This window comes from Manis javanica, chromosome 3 (assembly GCF_040802235.1).
Source record: "Manis javanica isolate MJ-LG chromosome 3, MJ_LKY, whole genome shotgun sequence".
Classification (NCBI taxonomy): Eukaryota; Metazoa; Chordata; class Mammalia; order Pholidota; family Manidae; genus Manis; species Manis javanica.
This window is the reverse complement of record NC_133158.1, coordinates 137186689-137201868: the sequence shown is the minus strand read 5'-3', so window position 1 is coordinate 137201868 and position 15180 is coordinate 137186689. Positions and strand designations below refer to the sequence as shown.

The 15180-nt window shown below is 38.3% G+C and overlaps 1 protein-coding gene across 4 annotated transcripts in view; it reads left to right on the top strand.

Moving 5' to 3' along the window:
- The window catches only part of SERPINI1 (serpin family I member 1), a 65029-nt gene extending 50884 nt beyond the window's left edge, over window positions 1-14145 (top strand). For all 4 annotated transcript variants that reach the window (XM_017651338.3, XM_037002801.2, XM_017651337.3 and 1 more), the window contains 4 exons: window positions 243-340; window positions 12010-12096; window positions 13510-13599; window positions 13818-14145. In XM_017651338.3, coding sequence (XP_017506827.3) covers window positions 243-340; window positions 12010-12096; window positions 13510-13599; window positions 13818-13894 — 352 coding nt within the window. In that variant the 3' untranslated portion in view covers window positions 13895-14145. The remainder of the gene's footprint in view (window positions 1-242; window positions 341-12009; window positions 12097-13509; window positions 13600-13817) is intronic.
- Window positions 14146-15180: the final 1035 nt, after the last annotated feature.

The window sequence follows — 15180 nt, the reverse complement described above, 5'->3', positions numbered from 1 at the left end:
AACACTATTCTCTTTGCTGTCCCCTCTTTTTACAAGCACAATCAAATACTACTTGCAGTCAAAGCCAGTTTTTGAAAATTTGCCCTTAAAATCAACATATCTAAAAAAAAAAAATGAGAAAACTAAAGAAAAAGAAAATCAGTATATCTAACATTTTATTATTGTTCCAGGTAACAAGGTGCTGTAACTAAATATTTTTAAAGTGCTGTAACTAAATACTTTTTCCCCTATGCATTCTCCAGGTTCACTGTGGAACAAGAAATTGATTTGAAAGATGTTTTGAAGGCTCTTGGAATAACTGAAGTTTTCATCAAAAATGCAAATTTGACAACCTTGTCTGGTAGGAAATAAACATCAATTTTTAAAAGAAATGTCTTTTCAAAATGCTTTTTAAAATGATGACATTGAATCCTCTATTTGTGATGGGGTCCTGAGAAATATATAGGTATTACTTGCTGGATAAATATAACAAATACGTTTAACTCCTACAAGCAAAACTGTGAATACAGTCTTACCATTAAGTTTATTTTATTCTAGCTCATGCCTTATCTCTAATTGTAGATTATACTCTCCAGAAGACCTGTCTTCTACATCTTTAAATTCCCCATCACATCTGCCACAATACTTTGTAGAGTAGATCATCAATAAATGTACTGATTTAATAGTTATATAAATAAATCATATAGGAATGTCATAATAATTTATATAGGAAAGAAAGAAGGAAGCAAGCACAAATGAGTACCTGCTGTGAGAACTAGATACTCTCTAAAACAACACCTGGTGAGATGATGTAAATATTATCCTAAATCTTCAATAAAAAACAGTGGTTTTGAAGAAGTAGCTTTAAAATATGCCTGTCACATTGGGCATTGAGTAATTTATTTTAAGTATCCTAAAGGGAAACAAATCCAGTTGAATTCTTTGATTCAGATGCACTAATTTGTTCAGGGCAAAAAAAAAATCATAACATATTAATAACATTAAAGTACTTAAAACATGTAAAATGCTTTCAGAAATATTTTTAAGCAGTTACCCCTAAGACATTTACCATTGAAATAAGGTACCTGGCAGTTTGAGACTTAATTAGCTTTAAATAATGGTTATTTCCTATCATTTCTATAGGCTAAGGAAAATAATACAATGTGTTTTCTAATGAGATAAAGGCATATATAAATCTATGTATATATATATATATATGTCAAGATAAAAGAAACTCAACTTAAGTCTTCTTTATACGCAGTTTATTGAACACAGTTCTCCCACTAGAGATTGCTGAGGTGACAGAAGATTCCTTCTCAGTTCATGTATTATAGGAGAGAATCTAGAGTTCCTTTCCTGTTACAGGATATTAAAAAATCAAGCTGACCAAAAAAGAGCCTGTAAGCCTGGAGTGTGAGGGCCTGGATTAGAATCAGGGAAATGGATGTCTCCACCTCTGAAATTGCATATAGGGTGTGTGTGTGTGTGTGTGTGTGTGTGTGTGTGTGTGTGTGTGTGTGTGTGAATGTCTCCACCTCTGAAATTGCATATAGGGATGTGTGTGTGTGTGTGTGTGTGTGTGTGTGTGTGTGTGTGAATGTCTCCACCTCTGAAATTGCATATAGGGATGTGTGTGTGTGTGTGTGTGTGTGTGTGTGTGTGTGTGTGTGTGTGTGAATGTCTCCACCTCTGAAATTGCATATAGGGATGTGTGTGTGTGTGTGTGTGTGTGTGTGTGTTTTCGAGAGAGAGAGACAGGGTGGAGATACTCTCATAGCTTTCGAGAAATTCTCAAGGAGTCTACAATGAAAAGAGGCTTTGCCCTCCCAGACCGAAGATTGGGCAGATTGTTTTCTAAGCAGCACTTAGCTTCTAGCAATGAGCTGATACTGATGTATTAAATACCACATTTGCACCTTATTTAGAGAGCTTACATCTCAAAATACCAATAAAGCTGTTTTTAAATGTCTGCTATATAAATGTTAGTGTCCACACAAGAGAAAGGAATTTTCTCTGAGTAAAGGTTTCCATGGCTCACACCCAATATCCTGGGGTTGTGAATTCTTCGGTGGGATTGTCAGGAAGGTGGGACTGGTGGAGATTCAAACAGTAACAGGTTCCTTTGTACTTGAGTCAGAAATGTATTCATGTCTCAAGCATAATATAATTTAAAGTTCTTACGCTCCCTCTAAGGAGTTGAGAGAATTTGTCTACCATACTGGCCAAATTCCAAAAGGATAATTACAGTCTGCTTTTTTACCATGGCCCTGTTTCCAGTTTGATTAGAGATTCCTCACTGTCTCACCCAAACATCTAGGCAGTTAGACAGACAGAGTATCTGCTGCTTTTCAGTCCTGAGGGAGTAGCGCTTCAGTGACAGAACAATTATTGTGGTCAGTGTAGCTTAAAATTTTTGACGTGTCTGGAAGGTTTATAAGGTAGTATTTAATTGTCTTTACTACATACAGAGACAATAGAGCATAAATACACATTATGAATGCATATGGTTTGGAGATTTGAAATAACAGTAGGGTCTTTTGGAGTTCATAGAATCTATTTGTGAAGACCCAGTTCATCTGATCATACCACCAGGAGCACTGAGTCCCCCTCAGTGTCCTCGCAGCTTCATTGCCAGCACCTGGTACAGGGCCGACACACAGTTGGCACACAGCACACTTCTGCTGAAGGGAAAAATGAGGGCAGGAAGGAAAGGAGAGGTTCCTTTGGCCCTCCAGTATATAGTACATTTCTTGGAACATTTAACTCCTTAAATCATCAGTAAGAAATCTCGGATCGGCCATCCTCAAACACTACCCAGTTCGGGTCTTTGGGATAACTTTATGAAAGAGCTAAAGCCAACCTCTCAAACTTTCACTGGGAATTCTTGATTCTTAAATTCCTAGTTTTGCCAGAGATCCGGCAGCTTGAGCCAACCACCCACCTCAACCAAGACATCCTTCCTTTTCTCTCTCCCATTCTCCCTACTCCACCACACACACATTAATTTGTGAATCATTCATTCAAAGGCTATGGACACAATTATAAAACTTGCCACCTGCTTCCTCTGAATATGATAGCATTTACTCCTTGTATCATTTATTTGGGTAACATATGCTCTGCATTACATGGTTGGTATCCTTTACACAGGTCTAGTTTTTGCCTCTCCAAATAACATGAAAACCTTGAAGATTGAAGTGTCTATGACATTTAGTAACCCCCAAATTACCCAGGCATATTATTAGCATGTATTACTCTCTAATGAATCTCATGGTGAGAATTTCATGACATATAAGAGGGAGAGCATTAATTATATTCAATGCCATTTCTGTTCCTTTCACTGAACAATTCTTTGTGAGGTAGAGAGTGTGAGCAAAGTACTATATCATAAAAATGAAGAAATGATTACAATATACCTGCTCTAAAGAAGCATACAGACTTGTGGGGAGAAAGACATAAATAGCTGGATTTAATAAAAGGAATAGGGATGGAAATGTGTTATTGGAGCAGTGGTTCTCAGCCAGGGAAATTTTGCCCTCCAGGGAACATTTGGCAATAGCTGGACACCTTTTGGTTGCCACACCTGGGAGTGCTCCTGGCAGCCAGTTTGTAGAGGCCAGGGATGCTTCTCCATCCCTGTGACCTACACAACAAGGATTACCCAGCCCCACCTGTCAACAGTGATGAGTTGAGAAACCCTATACTGGAGTAAGCATCATGGAAGAGGGGGAAGAAAAGTTAAAAGCCAGAATGGGAACATATTGTGTCAGAAGATGGAGGAGGAGAGTGTCGGAATGTATTTAAGCTTCTAAATGCAGAGAACATTTTGAACAATGGCTTAGAAAATCATGGTAGTGGTCGCCTCCAGAATATGGGACAGAGGCTCTTAGAGGAGAGACGAGTGTTCATTTCATATGCCACCGTGTTACTGTTTGGGATTTTACTTTGTGTATGTATTACTTCTTCAATTAAAATTCTTACTTGAAAACTAGGAAAAACTTGAAAAAATAAGATTATCAGCAGATATCATGAATTTGAATGCATGTGGAAAACAATTCAGGACCAGTGTGACACTGCTAAGTCTTAAATTATGTAGTGAACTTATTATCTTTCTTCCAAAATGACAAATGGGATTTAGCAGTGGAAAAATAAAGCAAAGCAAAACAAAAAAAGTCCTGTTTCACACTCTTTTGCTTTTGTAAAACTGAGTGACTTTAAAGTCCTTTGCTAAGACCTCTTGAAACCACTCTTCATTTTCTGTTCCATGGCATCCACCTTCACTTCAGACTCACATTACTGATGCCCTGGACTATTTCAACAGGCTCCTAAACGGTTCTAAGCTCTCTTCCATCCAATCTGTTTTATCCACCACTGCCAAGATGAATCGCCCTGAAACTTGGTCTGGGTCATTCCAGGTCCTATTCAGAGCCTCCCTTCAGTCTGCTGTTTGCTGTCTGATGCGCGACAGGGCATTCAGATCTCAGCTCCCTCCAGCCTTCCCTCTGGCTGATTCCTCCTACACGGTTTGTGCGGAATCTCGCTCGGCGCCTTGCATCTCCCAGCTTCCCATTGTTATGAAATCTCCCCGCACCCAAAATGCCTCTTGAGCTGAGCCTAGGCTCAAGTATCTCCAGCTTCATCAAGCTACCATGATTACACCAATCAGATGTAATCAATCCTTCTTAAATTCCACAATATTCTGTACTTTTCCTTATGCCACATATCACGGCTAATCCCATATTATCATTATTTATCCATCAAAAATCCCCTGCAAGAACTGAAACCTTCCAAAGATTGATCTTTATGTGTGTTTAGGAAGCACCCAGCACTGTGTTTTCCACTTAGGACTCACTGAATGAAGGAATGACTAAGATGAGATGGTCTGTATTTATGTATTTTTTTTCAGCTCAATTCGATGTCCATTGCTTTTGACACTAACTGCCATTAACATAAAACATAGTAAAACTCATACAATAAACATGGAATCTAGAGAGTGCAGAAAATCATTTTATTCTCAGACTCAATTTAAAATGCTCACCTAGTTGCAGCAAGGATCTTGTAAAAGAGTAGAGCTATTTTTGTAGTGGAAATGAATGACTGTCAGCATTTGGCTTAATAGATAATCCTCTTGGAATGTGTAAGGGGAAGGAGAAAGAATACTAAATCCTTCAGCATAAAGTACGAGCTTTAATAAAGGAGCCAATAAAATAAAGGAATTAAGAAGACACAGCAAAGGCCATATTCAGGTCAAACTCAAGAGTCCTGGGTTGGTTCTACATTAGTGGTGGGTAGGAATCAGAGAGGAACAGAAAAGGCCTGATAGGGCTAGATTTATGCTAGACTGACTCTTACATCTTGCCCTGTTTGTTCTCTTTCTCCTTGCACCTGTAAGCCAGAGGGCTGTACTTCTCTTCCAATGCCATAATTCCAGTTCTCCTCTTACTTTCTTGCCTGGACTATTCCAACAGCTGACAGTCTTGATCTTCTTGCCCCTTGCTGTTTGCTCATCCAACTCTCCCTTTACAGCTGCTGCCACAGATACTTTTAAAATAAAAGCAGCCATGTCTCATTACTTCTGGATGAAGCCCAGGCTCTCTGGCATCATGATCCAAGCTCTTAAAATCAGGCGCATCCCCTGACACTGTCTCTTCAGAGCCTGGGCTCCAGTTGGGCCTGCAGGTCACTGCCGCTGCTTCTCACTTTGCAAATACAATCCTCTGCTTGGAATGCCCTGATTTTATTTTTTCATTCTTCAAGAACCCACCCAACATCACCTTTCCCTCATCTGGACTCTCATAGTCCAAAGTGCTATTTGCACTCTTTACCTTTCTTTAGATTGTTTATTTGCATACCTGTCCCTGAGCTTAGAACTCAGGGACTGTGTCATGGACATCTTTCTGTCCTCAGAGCCCAGCACAGTGTGGGGAGCAGGACAGGTGCCAGGTGGGTGCCCACAGGAAGGAAATGGCTCTGGGTCCCACCTGTCCAAGTATGGGGCTTCTGACACCACCAGCCCCCCTCACTACCCCTTGCTCCAGCCCCACAGCTGGGTCCTTGGAAGTCATCTGGCTTCATCTGCCTCTGCACCAACTTTTCCCTTCACCAGAAACTCTACCTTCAGGCCTTCCACAGCTGGTTCTTGTATTCTCTAGGTTTCAGCTCAAATGGACCTTCTCAGACATGCCTTTGCTGACACCCTATGTCAAACAGCTCCTCTTCCCTGCCCTACTCACCAGCTATCTTACTGCTTATTTATACTTGATTGTGGTCACTTATTGATTTGATTTTTAATTGTCCTTGTTACTTAATGTCTGCTTTCCCCCTATTAGGAAGGAACTGTTGAGTTAACCATAGTATGCCCAGTTCATCAACAGTGTCTGGCACATAGGAGGTGCTTAGTACATGAATCAGTGAATGAGTAAATAAATACTGAGTATTTCCTGGCCTATAACAGAATCTATCCAGAAAACAAACAACAAACACTACTCCTGCCTTGAAGTAGCTCAAATTCTACAAACTTTTCTGAAGTTCATGGGTGGGACTGAAGCTAAAAATATTTTAGAACTAAAGTATGGAGACACTTTTGGTATTTTAAGGTTCTGTGGAACTCTCTTCATGTTGTTATTTTAAGCATGTCCTCGATGCAGAAATCAATTTAAATCGGCTGTCTTTTAGGAACGGTGCCACAAAGGAGGCAGTGGCATCCACTTGCATGGTGGCCATCCTGCGAACACCGTGTTAATCACAGAGACTTAGAGCTGCTGGTGCCCCACACAGTACCTCATGCCAGCAGAGTGCTTGATAAATATTTGCTCAGTGACGGAATGAATGCCTTAGTATTTTCCCCTGCTTTCTTTAGGAGCGCTTGAATTATTGCCCAGCTCTTCTCTGGGGAACCTAGGGTTTGCTGCCCCTGTTCGCATCTTATCTGTTGTGAAAAGCCTGGCTCCATGCTGCCCCGGGAAAAGTAGGACCAGTTATTGGGCAGCATTGTCTGCTGTGGCCAGAAAGAGAAGGCTGCTTGGGGCTAATGTATGGGGTTTTTTGGGGTGGTTTTTTGGTAGCTGTTTGCCTTTGATTTATTTATTATCTGTTTTTAGAGAATGGTTAAGTTTTCTCTAACCTGTGAGACCAGCTCATCAGTATAAATTTCCTTATTCCCCTCATATTCTGATTAATCAAATATCTGATGCATACTTGCTGCCTGGTAGTGTACAAGGAATTGTGGGGAGGAGATGAATAGGCTAGGCAAGGGCTGGGCCCTCAAGGAATAAGTGTGTGGCCTAGCAGGAAAGATGGCCTTGACTGATACATGATTGCACAAGGATAAGCAAGACGGCAGGGCAGGCCGAGAGGGCTATGACTCTGCCTGTTTGCCTGCATGACCTGATCTCCTTTGAAAATTTGGTGGTGGCAGACACATTCTTGCTCAAACCACTTCCATATTATCGATTTTTAATGTGACTGTTTGAAGTTTGTCCCAAAAGAAAAAAGTTTCATTTACTTTTTTCCCACTTCAGTATCTGTGATGTGATTTATTTGTTACATTTTCTCCTACTTGTATAAGGAAAGGGATGGCATTTTCCTAAGGGTTAAGTACCCTGAGGTCTTGTTTATATGTACAGACAGCTCTGTCCATTGTGTAGCAGTCAGTCACCCTTGGGAGCTGGAACACTGGATTGTATCTTTATTTTGCTGTCTTTGAAATCTATGTAGACACCGGTCTGCAGCATCCCATTCCCTTGGTTTGATTTTGAAGTTTCTTAATGTGCGTGTAAGTTTGTATTCATTCTTTCCCTCTCTGGTGCTGTTCTCTGCCAGTTTTCCTAGAGCATCTACTTTGGATTAACGTCATGTTTTATTTATTACAAGAGTAAACTTTATAACCATCATCATGAAGAGAATTGTGACCATGGTGCCCATAGGGCGACCGTCCCCAAAGCCTTCCAGTATGCAAATGGCTGACCTATTTCATCCCACAGTCACCAACTGCCTTGTCAACCGGCTTACCTACTGGACAATGATACACCAGGAAGGCCCCATCCTTAGGTTAGTGCCTTCATTAGGTCCACTGACTGCCAGAAGCCAGGGAAACTAAGAGGAATGACACAATTCTTGCCTTAAGAAAGTTGTTGGGCAGTCCAGGAATCAGAGAGATTTCAATACAAACAAATATGGTATATTCTAAAGTCTTCAATAGAATTAGATCCTGGCTTCAGTGGGAAAGAGTCCTGGGTTGGTTCTACATTAGTGTTGGGTAGGAATCAGAGAGAAACAGAAAAGGCCTGATAGGGCTAGAAGATGAGCCTTACAAGCAGATTAGGTGTCAGACTCTGTGAAGGTTAAAGGAGTTTCTGGGAGAATCAAAGATACTGAAGTGATGAAGTATGGTATGTTAAAGCTACTGTAATTCAGATAATCTGGTACACAGTGCATGGTGTGGAAATGGTAAATGGACGAAGCAGAGGCAACCTCATGAAGGTCCTCATATTACAGACTGAGCAGGTATGTGGGTACGCAACAAACTGAAGGTGAGCTCGGAAGCAGAGCAAGCAGGAGGGGATACAGGGTTTAAGGAGGGTAGTGGCGTCCATTGAGTTGTATTTGGTAAGATCATCTCAGAAGAAGCTTTAACAGTAACTGGAGGCAATTAGAGCAGTTCTCAACTGCTGCGTCTTGACACACTGACATCCCTTGAAACTCACTTAAAAAATTATTTATATATGTTTCAGGGCCTAATTTTCTGATTTTTAAAGAACTTTTACCTCCATATTAATAAGTGAATTTGGCCTATGACTTTGCTTTTTTTTTTAGATTGCCTTTGTTCAATTTTAAAAGCAAGGTAAGAATACCCTACAGATGACTTAGGTTGCTTTTCTTCTCTTTCTAGAATCAAGAATGGTTTTATAAAAGAAAATTTTATCTGCTTCTTGAAGCTATGGTTAAAATCACCTAGGAAACCATGTAGGCTTGGAGTCCTTAACTGTGAGGAAGTTTTTGACTACTTATTCAACTACTTCAATGGTTAATGGATTTTTCAGATATTTCTTCCTTGATTCAATTTCAAAATTTATACATTTCTGTAAAATTGCCCAGTTGATGGCAAATCGGTTCACTTTCAAAGTTGTCTGCAGAAAGAAGCAAAAGCATCTTTTTGGGGAGATAGAAATATTCCATATCTTATTTATGGAGGTGGGTTCACAGAAATACGTATCTATCAAAACTTACCAAATTTTAAATTATGAATAGACACAGTTCCTAGTAAATAAATTATAACTCATAAAGTTAATTAACACATATCTGCAGAAAATTATACATAATATTTTTTGTGATTTTTAAAATTCTCTTCTGTATCTTTATATATATTCTCATTTTTTGTCTTAATATCCTTTTTGGGGTAATCTCTCTTTCTTTGTCAATCTTGTTAACAGTTTTTCTTTTCCATTTAATTATCTTAAATAACTAGCTCTCTGGGACGAACACCCAGTATTTTTTCTTTCTTGATCTTTCTGCCACAGGGCTGTGCAGTATCCCTTCCCCAGCCCCCATTTTGTGTGGGTAAATGAGAGCAAATGAGAGCATATGACTGTGAGGCAGAAGCCAGCATTGAGGGAACGAGATTCTGTTTTTTTCAAGGTGCTTAGTGCAGCCAGCAGATCAGACTCAGGGGCTCTTGAAGGCAGTTTTCTCTGTGAAAATTGATGTTCCTGAAATATCACTGGGTGTCTCAGATATTTGAAGAGGTCTTAGCTGGTAATGTGGACACTCATTACCCTTTAGGAACTGGGTTGTATCACTTTTGCATTCAGGGCCATAATACTGGCTCTTGATGCATGATACTACCTTACCTGTTAGAGAAATGAAAATGGGCATCCGAATCTGAAAACAGCATAGCATCAATTAGCTACTAAATAATCCATATATTTTATGGCCTTGGAATTCATGTGTTTGTTTTGCCAACTAAATATATTTGACTACTTAATGCAGTTTATATTTTTCTTTTTATTTGTGAAAAAAATGAGTATTGTGAATTTGAGGGAGCTAGTCATACTTGTTTGATGTGAGCACTTTTTTTCTTCAGTCATTAAATGTATTCTAGAAGAAAGTATCATAATATGTGAGACAGACTATTTCATAATGCAGTGCTTATATCTTAATACTAAATATGAGCTGAGGAAGTAATATCCTATTAAAAGTATATTGGGAGATGTCACTCAGCTGTCTTGGGGATTATTCAAGATAAGTGGGTGCTATGCAATAGGTGTACCAAAAACCCTATTGAACATCATTCCCTGTCCATGTAAAATAATTATGTTTTTGAAAACTTGAAAGAAAAATGTATATTGTGGGCTGGACTTGGTTACTTACAAAGTCTTATTAGGTAGCCTAATGGTCAATCAACTGGGCTTCTACTGAATGGTTCTGGACAGCAGCAACAGTTATTTACCTTAAATTTCAGTTAGACCTCCTAGAATTGAAAAAAAAGGTGTGTGTGTGTGTGTGTGGTAGAAATTTGAGTAATCCTTTCTTCCTTGTGTATATGTTAGAGGATCTTTTGTTTGTTTTGCTTTAATCTTGGGGCAAAGTTGGAAACCCAAAACTGAAAGCTACTGTACAATTTGCTAGGGCTGCCATAACACAGTACCACAGACTGAGTGGCTGAACATCAGACGTTTATTTTCTCACAGTTCTGGAGGCTGGAATTCTGAGATCAGAGTGTCTTCAGGGCTGGTTTCTTCTGAGGCCTCTCTCTGGCTTACTGGCGGCCGTCCTCTCCCTGTGTCGTCACATGTTCTATTAGTCAGGATTCTCCAAAATAAACAGAACCGACTGGATGGAGGGTGGGGGTGAAGGAGGGGAGGGGAGGGAGAGGTTGAGAGATGTATTTTAAGGAACTGGCTTGCAGTGTGGAGACTTTGAAAGTCTAAAATCTGCAGTATAGGCTGGAAGGCTGGGCCTCAGGGACAGTCCAAAGGCAGTCGGCTGGCAGAACTCCTGCCGGGGGAGGCCAGTCGCTGTTCCATGAAAGTCTTCATCAGGTTGGTGAGGCCCGCCCGCATCATGAAGGTGATCTGTTACTCAAAGTCCACCAATTTAAATGTTGATTTCATCCAAAAAACATCTTTGCAGAAACATCCAGAATAGTGTTTGACCAAATATCTGGGCACCATGGCCCAGCCAAATTGACATGTGAATTAACCATCATGCGTGGTCTTCCCTCTGTACCTACTGTGCCAAATTTCCTTTTCTTAAAAGGACACCAGTCATATTGGAATAGGGCCCACCCTAATGGCCTCATTTTAACTTAAGACCATCTCAAGTTACATTCTGAAGTCTTGAGGATTAGAACTTTAACATATGAATTTTGAGAGAAGAGCCCCATAACAGCCATTAATTTAAAACTAAACATTAATAGAAAGGCAATTCAATGGGAGACAAGTTCTCCTGTTATTGAAAATGTGTATGTCCTCTGATATCTGAATAAAGCATGTTTGTGAATCCTTAGATAAACCAATTAACTGGAATGGAAAACTTTTTTAAATATTCGCATTTCTACAACCTAAGAGTCTATTTTGTTTCTCATTGCCAAAGATATTTATATTATTATTGTAATTAAAGACTTTAAAATATTTCTTATTTTGGTTATATTTGGATTTCTGTTTTCATTTTGTGTTTTTAAATTTCAAATTAGAGCACAGTGTGTGAGATGTTTTTATCTTGAGTTATGAACTAATTTGAAGTTGCCATTAAAAACACAGCCACATTTCCTTTTTTCTAGCAATACAAGACATAAACAATGGTAAAATTACCAATAAAAATGCAGGGGAAAATTAACAAAAGAACGTAAAATAAGGGAAAGTCAGAAAATACATCTTCAACAGTTCCCTCAAATCGTAAATGCACTCTTACATCATGTCTTATGTTTTATATCAACATTCTATGTCACTTATATTTCTCATGTCTATTTAAAGGGTAAAATGCTTCCATATCTCTGATACTGAAGAAATGCTTCTGTTAATCTCTTTTTTGCAGATAACAAAGAGATTTTCCTTTCCAAAGCGATTCACAAGTCCTTTATAGAGGTTAATGAAGAAGGCTCAGAAGCTGCTGCCAGCTCAGGTGCCAAAAACTTGCCTTTTCTGGATCTGTATTTTTAAAGCAATGCCAGGTGGGGGATGGGGGTCGTTTTTAGAACCAAGGTGAAAAACTGACTCTCCTCTAACTTAGAAGCCAAACTAATGCTGAACCAGCTAGAATTTCCTAAATAGGATCTGAAGCATGCGCTCACTCCAGTGCCCTGACGGGGAGGAACTCCCACCCCTAGTGAGAGGCAGGAGGGCATTGGCAGCTCTGTAGAATAGCTTTTCCTGCTGTGCTGCCTCTTTAAATTTTTCTTTCTACTTAATTACTTGTAGAAGTCAGTTCTTAATTTTGTCAGTGAAAAGTTTTGATTTTTTTTAAAAGCACATAAACCAAAGTATATGATAGCATGTAATAAATTTAAATAATTTTAACTAAATAATAATAATAAAATCATAATCTATAATACATTATTTAAAATTTTTTACCTAAACCATATGTCCAAAGCAAAATGGTAAAAGTCTTGCATTACTTTTAATGTTCTGATCTACCTAGATAAGGTAGAATAATTTTTCTGTTGACTTTTTTTTCTATTTACTTGTTTGGATTTGTATCAAACCTGTGTTCAACAGCTACCATCAAGTTTTAGTAGGATTTTCCCTCCTCTGGTAAAATGAAACATATCATTATTTGCGCATTATTTTAAACTTCTGCAAAAATTTGTCCTAGGACATCACCAGTTAAACCAGTGTTTTTAGTAGGAAATGGGAACACAGTAGTCTCAGTCATCAAGAAAGATTAAAATCTTATATAATTTTATCTTGACATTTTCCTGACAATGAATCTTCTTCCAGCAAGCAGAAAATGATTGTCCCGTAATAAGGATCTCAGGGGAATTCAGTTCCCCAGCTGTAGGAAACACCATTGCATCTCTCACTGCTGTATTTTTCCTTTAATCACTGCTATTCTGGCCACTTACTAGAAGCCTGGAAACTTGCTGTGTAAAAATCCCCATTTCAGACAAAAGAAATCATGATTGCAGAATATGAAGAAACTGTCTTATGTTTTTGTTTGGGGTGTTTTATTTCTTCTTCTCCTTCCCTTAATTCAAAGATGATGATAATAAAGCCATAAGTATTTATCCGAGACCAAAAACAAAAAATCTGTAACAGGCAGAATAAATTTTACTAGTATTTTTGGTGGGCTGGAGGGAAGAAATTGTGTGTGTGTGTGTATATGTGTGTGTGTGTGTGCATTGTGTGTGTATTTGTTTTTTTTTAAAGATCAAGTTGAAATGCTAACACTTTTATTTATAATTTTTCTCTCTTTAAGTCTTTAAAATATTGTTTCTTATAAATTGTTCCTTTTGCATTAAACATAGATGGGTGGAGAAATTACTCATTAGTCCCTGCACATCCACAGACATGTAATTACTTTCTCTCGGCTCTGTAGGAATGATTGCAATTAGTAGGATGGCTGTGCTGTATCCTCAAGTTATTGTCGACCATCCATTTTTCTTCCTTATCAGGAACAGAAGAACAGGTAAGTCTGTTATGAGAACAGAATATCATTTAATAGGCCAAAAACAAATGTTCTTTTAAAGACAGAATATTTTTCTGTATTACCAGATAATTTTAATGTTCAAGTAATTTTTTAAATGACAGTAATCTATTTATATTTTCATTTTTAGAACATTGCTAATTATAAGCAAGAACAAAAATAAATATCTCATTGTTTTGTTCACTTCAAACCCAATGCAGGTACAATCCTATTCATGGGACGGGTCATGCATCCTGAAACAATGAACACAAGTGGACATGATTTTGAAGAACTTTAAGTCATTTCATTTGAATAACATGAAAACAGTAGCTAAGCCCACTCTGTTTGTAACTGGTATATATTTAACATTTGTGTTTTACAGTATATCTTAAGATAATATTTAACATAGCTATAGATAAAAACAAGGTATGTAAATTATAAGCCAAATTGTCAAGGAATGTTATCAGTATTATTGAGGTAATGGTCCTGTCATGTCACTGTGTTTGTTGTGCTGGTATTTAAAATAAAAGTACATGTTGAATATGTGAAGAGCTCTGTTTTTCATTTTAGAAATTGTAGTATAAGATACCTATAGGTGAAATTTGAAAACAGTAATGTTTTTGGACATCTTAAATATTTCATGATCATGTAGAATCAAAGCTCCAAAGTAAATCATCATTTTACACTTACACATAACAATCAAAAACAAGTGAGATGAAGACAGGTATTCCACAAAAATTCTAATTCTTATTGCTCTGAAGACAACGTACAGTAGAAAAGAATGCAAACTGAGCATCTTCTGTATGGCTCCAGGACAAAGCTTGCTAGAAAAATGTAATGCAAACCCGTAGATTATTATAGCTATACTTTACTATGTCTTGAAAATCCACTCGGTTTTATAAACCTGATGTAGATTACAGCCTAGTATAGCACCTTGTTTTGCAGGTGCAAATAAAATCCTAACTACAGCAAATTTCCCCAAAGTCCCAAAATAAGCTATATGAGAAAACTGATAATAAAAATATGCCCTTGGTGTATCCCGAGGGAATTAGCTAGAAAAGTCAAGCTAATACAGATACTGGATGCTGAATGCTGCCCAGAGAGGTGCTCTTGTTTATTCTCTCTGGGAGGTTTTTTATGTCTTGAATTTGAATGTCTGTATAATTGGGGTATCATGTACCTTGTTTTCCCAGTGGTTGTCTGATGACTCCTGGAGGAATTTGTGTTTGAGACTTCTGCAGAGTTTCAATAATACTCTACAGATTGTATTGGTCTTATTTTCTAGTACAAGTGGTAGTCAATTCGAGTGGGGGCCATGTCCATTTCTTAGGGTCTCTAGTAAGTTATTTTGCTATCCTTTGGCTGAAATAATGGTATTACTTGGTGGGGGAAGAAAAAAAATGAGTATTTCTATTTTTTAGTTTTTTGAGGAACCTCCATATTGCTTTTCACAATGGTGGAACTATACATTCCCACCAGCAGTGTGGGAGGGTTCCCCATTCTCCGTATCCTCTCCAACATTTGTTCTGAGTCTTTTCAGTGCTGGCCATCCTTACTGGTGTGAGGTGATACCTCATTGTGGTT